General features: G+C 36.3%; 1 protein-coding gene across 1 annotated transcript; it reads left to right on the forward strand.

The window, feature by feature from the left end:
- Positions 1 to 223: 223 nt before the first annotated feature.
- SKA2 (spindle and kinetochore associated complex subunit 2) lies at positions 224 to 6,086 on the forward strand. The gene is made up of 6 exons (XM_009708494.1): positions 224 to 308; positions 1,079 to 1,255; positions 2,569 to 2,655; positions 4,061 to 4,100; positions 5,045 to 5,177; positions 5,918 to 6,086. Exons 1-6 carry the CDS (start codon positions 276 to 278, stop codon positions 6,042 to 6,044), a joined length of 597 nt encoding a protein of 198 aa, XP_009706796.1. The 5' UTR covers positions 224 to 275; the 3' UTR covers positions 6,045 to 6,086.
- Positions 6,087 to 7,327: the final 1,241 nt, after the last annotated feature.

Here is a 7,327-nt window from a genome sequence, read left to right on the forward strand (position 1 = left end):
TGCTTTATACTTTTCAGACTAGAAGTGTGTCAACATAATTGGCAAACATTAGCTAATGGAATAGACCAGAGGAATAGAAACTTACTTTTATAGCACATGAACCTTTAAAACGGAGGCATCTGGCTTCTGCTTTCCTGAAATACAGGAAAGGCAAATGGTTGAGTTTTGTCTGCAATTTTTGTTTTTTAATATACTGTGGCTGATTGTAAATATTTTAGTTCCAGAAGGCAGAATCTGATCTGGATTATATTCAACACAGACTGGAGTTTGAAATAATGAAAAGTCTTCCTGATAATCCAGCAGCAGAGGTACTATTTTCAGATTCGATTAATCAATTTTATTGCATTTTGCATGAAGTTGGTAATAAATGGGTAATTTTCTTTAATCCTAAAATATATGTGGCTGTTCTTTTATCTAGTTGTTAGGTTTTTACTATTCTTATAAAGTATTTCTTGCATCATATATCAAGATAACTGGCCTAATTTGAATTCAGTGCAGAAACCAACAAAACTTCCTTGATTTTTTGACATAGGGAAATTCTCCCATGTGTGAGAAGTAAGTAGTAGTGTTAACATGTAAATCTGAGACAGATTCCAATCTGAGCTAGAACGCACCCTTGCTCAAAGATAAACTTGCTCATAAGCAATGACTAAATTCAGATTTGAGGGAGAGATGAGAGGAAGAGGGAAACAATAAATGGCAGCATGTAAAGGATTTGATAAATAAGTCCTTGTCTCCATGTATCTTGTGACATGTAGTAGAAAAATAATATTTTTATTTAGAAGTCTCTAACTTATTCCAACTCAGAAAAGCCATTAAAATTCACCAACACAATAAATTCATCCTCCTGTATTTGTTGTGGAACCACAGAGTTGTGCTGTTTTATTAACACTATCATTTTTGCATATGAAAAATTAAATGTATAGATGAAACAGATGCTCACAGCTACACTTTTCATTGTAAATTATCATTTCATGTTATATTTTAGTGTCTTTAACCCCTACGCTTTTAATTGGTATGTGGCCACATTAATTTTCTCTTCTTAAATAGTTTAAATGTACTTCTAATTTCTACATAGGAAAATCCAGTTGCTCTCTTGGAAGAACTCTCAGCGGTGAAATCGCGTTATAAAATGTTATGTATGCAGCTGGAAAAAGTTTCCATAGAGCAGAGAGAATCCATGAAGGGCATCCGTGCTGCTCTAGAGAACACAATGAAGATGGTTCAGGCATTACAGCAGCACGCTGATCTTGAGGTAGTATTTTCTTTTTAATCACTTGGGTCTCACTCCTGTAAATGAACATGTATTTGTGTAACTGTTACATAGAAGTGAGTAGTTCCATTGGAAACTGTTACATGTGTGGACTCTTAGAACTGTTTACCAGAAGAAATGTTTACAAGATTGGAGCTCTTTTTGTAAATCACAAGCCTGATTCATCACTCAACAGTTAAGCTAGTGGTATTCAGTTTTGGAGTAGAAGTAATACCATAATAGCGTGAATAGTGTGACATGCGTTTGTATAGTTTCATAGAAATTGATGCCTCTGTGCACAGCTGTGTCCCAGTTTTCTACACTGACATTTTTTAAAAGTAGCTACCTTAAGGAAATGAGAAAGTGAAACTAAATTTAAAAGGCAAAAAAGCTTTTAAATGGCAAATGTATTTTTGCTGTCTGAAGTGAGCAAGTTGAAACCAATGCATTGTAACATATGCAGTGGGATTGCTGTTAGTGCACAGAAATAAGTTTTTTCTCAGTATGACAATGCCTATGTCTCTATTAAAAAACCCAACAACAGACAACCCATTTTCATAAGTGGTCTTCAGACACTGCTTCATTACAGTTTTGAAGAGGTTATGAAGGCATTCATTTTGTCCCTTTATAAATAAGGTGATTTATATCAAAAAAGCTAATTGATAGTCTAGTGGCAAAGACAGAAGCGGTGTGACTAGAACATAGTCCTGGATCTTGGCCCTCACTTTAATGTTCCGATGACAGTGCCCCGACACTGTGTTTAATCTGTCAACGGCTGTAGACAAGTTACTGGTAAGTCTTTATAGATAAAATGTACTATATAACAATTTAAAAGACACTAGGTATATGTCACAGAAAGGAAAAAATACTTTCTCTCCGTGTGTTCCAAGGGTATGCTGCTAAGAATAATTTCCTATTTGGATTTTGTTAAAGTGGGAAACTCTTGTCTCTTGAGTTATATTTAGACTTTGTAGATAAAGATTTGTTTGTACTTTGTGTATTTCCTAAACCAAAGATGGATTAAACTGTTAGGGACAAACGTAAGTCTTTTAAGTGAAATACTCCTTTTCATTGAATAATTTATCTTCTTTCTGTTGAATTATTTATAGTATTGATGTTAAAGGAATATTAAGGTTGGATTTTCCAGAAATACTTAGCTTGTAAATTTGCTTTCATTTAAAGAAAGGTAGGAGTCTACTATTAGTTTCCATGAGAAAAGGGCTACACAAGCATTGAGTTCTTCTGTAAATGTCATCACCCCAGGAACTGAAAGTATCAGAGTTCTCTGTGTTTGGTTTTTGTGTTTTTGTTTTTAGCGCTTACCTCTGTCAGAAGAAGAACAGACTGCAGCACAGCAGTTAACCTGCCAAACTGTTAAAGAAATGGAATCGCTAGTGGAAGAGGTAATTAGGCCACAGACTGTCAGTATTCCAGAAACCATTAATCCTGAGTAGCTCAGCTGAAGTCAGGAGGGCTGTTTTTGTGACTTAATACCTCTCAAATGGATGGAATTTCTCAGAAATGGGACTAAAGTTTCGAACAGACCTTTTCTTTTTTATTGTATACTGATTAAGTTTATGATTTGTTCCAATTAAATTGTCCACAAAGGAAAAATTTGCTTTGACGCAAGACTTTGTTCCCCTTATTTTTTAATTGGGATATGTTTTAAGTCTCTTTTCAGAGATGCAGCTGGTTGCTCTTGTCGATCGTATTCTGTTAATGCATTATGTAAGAAACCTTTGTGTGGGAGTGAAGAATGTAATTGATTCAAACCAATGTATATCAAAATGGAGAGAAATTTAATTTCCTGTAAAATGTTAAATAAATTTTGGAATATGAGTAACAATAAGTATATTCTAAGTGTAATGCAGTAGAGCATAGATCTAAACTAATACTTTTTAAGAAGTCAGATATTCTCCCATAGCTACCCAAAGCACAATCTTCTAATATAATTATCTGCAAAGATTTGATCTGGGTCTTTTATTAAAAGCAAAATATTAAAGAAGGTTAATAGAATATAATTATCTTATTGACCATATCTTTTTCTACATGTCCTCTCGCTGCCCACTGTTCTGTGAAAGGATGCCTCGCTTTCTGTCCCGTTGTTGCCACAGTTGGTTTGCATGGAAGCAGTCCAGTATCTTGCAGCTTTGTTCACTCTTTGTTTTCAAATATATCTTCTCCTACCTTGATAAATGCTCTCAATTTCTGTCTTTCCATTATGTAATTCTAAAGCACTTAAGCTACAGCTGGCATAAAGCAGGCCCAATGCAAAATGTAGCTATATCCTACAGCTACTGAGAGCAGTTTAATTAGTATCAGTCCCTATGTTGTCATTGAGTGTGTTTTGAAGATGTTCTCTGAAAGGCAGAAAGAATGGAAAGATGTCACAAAGGCCCTGGGATTTTTTCATCAGTGCTGTATTTCTGGCTAAGGAGAGTTAGATACAGCTACCTTCAACTTGTCAGAACTGTCAGCCTCTGAAGGTTGCTTGAGAATAGGAAAACCATCTTTTTCCTTTGCTGCACGTGCAGTGCTTTCAGCCAGATGCATACCAGAATGCAAACGAGAAAGCTGAACAGGCTCATCTGACTTGTATATAAATCTTTCTGTATCTGTTTTAAACTTACTTTTATATGAAACCAGGGTTTGTTTAATGCCTAAGATTTTGCTGTTGACTTCAGTGGCTGCAAGATCCTTGGTTATCCAATGATAAAATGTAATTACTCATGCAGAAATGAAATTGTAAAAAATAATTTCTAAACAAAATGCCAACAAATCCTGACGTTATCTCTTGTTTATTTTTAGCCATTTTGTTCAGGATCTACAGTCCCTGGCTCAACTGAAGGTGAGTGCTGAAAGAATAATTTTTCTGCTGTTTTTTTTTTTTTCTTTTTCCCCTTGACTGATCTCCCACACACACGCCCAGCCCCTGTAAGTAAGCTTTGTGAATAGAACCAGTCTCTCAAGATTTCCATCTCTAATATTGAACTCTCATAGTTCTGTACGATTTAAACTTATGAAGTGACCATCTAGAATTCAGGGAGTAAGGAATGAAACTGTTTTACTTCCTGAAAAAGGCAGATATTGTGAAGAACTTCAGGTGACAAGGAAGGGCCGTATTACCCCTAGCACAACAGGGGCAAATCTCACACTAAGTGGGAATAGGCTGAGACCTAGGTATGGTTTCTGAGCTCTGCCATTTAAAAACCATAGAGCCTATGATGCACAGTTAATTCATTGTTTTCACTCTCAAGCGAAAGTAATTACTGCTTTTATGTGAAGAATTTAAATTTTAATATAAGAAACTGACCCCTTAGTTACATTCCACATATAGTTCCCATGTCTCTGGGAGTTTTTCTTGCTTTTGATGGGATTGAAGGGGATACTGTTGTGTTGATGGTCTGGAAGAAATGGTGTACCAGTCTTACCGTAGAGCTCTTTAGTCCATTTATCCCATTTATCCCTACTTTAGAAAGGAATTTTCCTAGTTCCTTTTTAAAAAAAGCAAAACAAAACAAAAAACCCAAAAAAACCCCACCACAAAACAACCAAGTAGTCATTGACAGATCAAATTTGTTAATCCACATCAGATCTCAAATGAAATGATTTTTCACTGGATCTGCAGATATAATGATAGTTTGGAGGGAATATCTTCCTTTTCTCCTTTCTCTTGCTGGAAAATCTTCCTTTAGACCCATTTAGGAGGTTTCTTAAAAAGTAATGAAAGTACTTTCTATCTTTGGCCTAACTTCTGAAGAAACAAATATCTTCTGTTTCCAATTTTTTTAGAATCGGAATTCAAACCATTGACTGAGGAAACACTTATGACTGTACCAAGGAGTATCAGAAGTACTGTTAAACTAGCAGACTTGAACAATTTGTACAGGGAGTTATTTAACCACTTCGTTGTAAATAAGAACAGGTAAGACTTAAAGCCATTCATTAGTAACAATTTTATAAGCTGTCAAGAAATTCAGCCTTCTCAAATTAAACAAAAAGAGCTAGTTAACCATTCACTGCTATATTGTAACTTCATAATTTGATTTTACTCCCCTATACCCTTCCTGGTTAGGTACACACCCCAAAGTGTTAGGCCATCATACAAAACCCTCTGAATTAATTTGGATAAAAATGGCTTGTTATGATTTGATCATTTTCAAAACTGTATGTCAGATTCTTCAGGTTTTTTCACTTCGGTTTTATTGTACAGATGTCCAAAACTGGGTCTATTCAGGGAAGTTTTGCTGACACAGCCATACTGCCAAACCCTTTTAGCTTCAGAACCTGCATCCAGACTGGAAAAGGAAAGCCCTGACACTAAACCATGACCCCTCAGCCCTGCCCTCCCCGCACTAACCCTTCCTGCCTCTCCAAGCCCCGATCCCTGTCTGGGATGTGTGCTGTGGATTTCTCACAGGCTGATGTGAAAAATGAGGAAGTTTTTAACTCGGCAATTCTGTCTCTTTAACCCTAAGGTTGGATTAGCAAATGACTGTTCTCAATTTGAAGTAGCACAGAAAAGTTGATGACAATCTGAAGAAGTGTGAGATTTACAGGGCACTCGCAAAAATAATTCATTAAACAGTATGCACTTTTTAGCCTTTTTCTGCCAGACCTGATGTTTGATACCATTTTGCTAAATAGTTTGCTTTTTTCCTACAGAGCAGCATTGAGTGTTTCACAGATGAACAAGATGAATATGAAAGCCACTGACTCAAGAATACGAATCTTGAAGGAACTTGCTATTGTGGAACTTGACAAACAAGGAAATGTTAAACTAGTTGTGTAAATAAAAGCTCAGTCCATTCTCATTTGACACACAAGCATCTTGTCATAGCTCTGGGATTGTTAACAAGCAAGTATTTCTGTGGTGTCCAGGAGTTACAAGTCCACTGTTGAAAAGCTGTTAGTGTTTCTGTGTACAGATTGTATTTATAATACTTAAAATTGGAGAGTTAAAAAACATTGAGGCTGGTATTTTATCTTGGGTATTTGTAGGACTATAGTTGAGGCATTTTTTTGAAGAGTATTGTTAGCCATGTCACACTTCCATATTCTTGCTTACATTCCTGAGTAGTTTTAAAGACAAATAACCCAAGCCACTTAATTGTACTTACATTCCTGAATAAATGATGAAAGCTAAGGAGACAAGGCCATAAATTTATTATGCTTTTGTTTACGTGACTCCTGACCCTGAGCCCTGCCCTAACCCCTGAACCTGGTCCCTGACCCTTTGAATTTTCCTTTGATGTGAACTGTCTTGGTTTTTTTACAGTCCAGCAAAATTGCAGACTCAGAGAACAGCTGAGGTCAGAAGGGACCTCTGGAGATTGTCCAGTCCAACCCCCTGCTCAGAGCAGGGCCAGCTACAGCAAGTTGCTCAGTCCTGAAAAACTCCGAGGACAGAGAGTTTACAAGCTTTGTTGCAGGGTTTGACCACTCTCACAGTAAAAAAAAAAAAAAAAAAAAATTAAATTATGTTTATTTCAGCCTAATTTGAGAGAGTAAGATATCTGAAGTTTTACTAAGTTTCTGCTTTTTTTTGGTGAAAAGTGATGGCTGTCAAAGGAGAGAAATTTAAATTAGTGCCCTTAGTAAGGGAAAAGCTGATTTCCGAACTCATCAATGAACTAGTTGGACTATTTAGAGTTTGTTGGGAAGAGGAACGGGGTATGTACCAAAGAAGAAAGGAGAGGAAAGGACAGGGAAAACTTAGTTTTAAGATTGCTGCTGTTGAGTGTGCCCTCTTACCTACAAGGTTGCTGTCACTTCACAAACTGATATAATATTTAAGCATTTAGACTTAGTCATATTGGTCCATTTTCAATACAGGACTCAATCCTTACTCTCAGCTACCTTCAACAGTGTTAATATTTATTAGTGAAATCTGGCTAAAATATTTAAAGATACCTGCTAGTGGGAAAACAACCGCAGCCAAGATTGTGCTGTAATTTAACTGCAGCCTGGAGGACAGTTCCCTTGCTGTTTCTAAAGCCATGCGAGGTGTGGAAAAAAAAAATCCCTGCAGCTACATTTTCTTTAGCGGTGCCTTGCTTGCACTTTCTCCTGAAA

This window comes from Cariama cristata, unplaced genomic scaffold (assembly GCF_000690535.1).
Source record: "Cariama cristata isolate BGI_N322 unplaced genomic scaffold, ASM69053v1 scaffold27369, whole genome shotgun sequence".
In the NCBI taxonomy this organism is placed as follows: Eukaryota; Metazoa; Chordata; class Aves; order Cariamiformes; family Cariamidae; genus Cariama; species Cariama cristata.

Excerpts from the sequence above, each read along its gene's own strand:
- SKA2 (XM_009708494.1), top strand. The coding sequence starts at position 276 with ATGAAAAGTCTTCCTGATAATCCAGCAGCAGAG. Across the intron at positions 309-1,078 it reads CTGATAATCCAGCAGCAGAG|GAAAATCCAGTTGCTCTCTT; the intron begins GTACTATTTTCA and ends ATTTCTACATAG. Across the intron at positions 5,178-5,917 it reads TTCGTTGTAAATAAGAACAG|AGCAGCATTGAGTGTTTCAC; the intron begins GTAAGACTTAAA and ends TTTTTCCTACAG.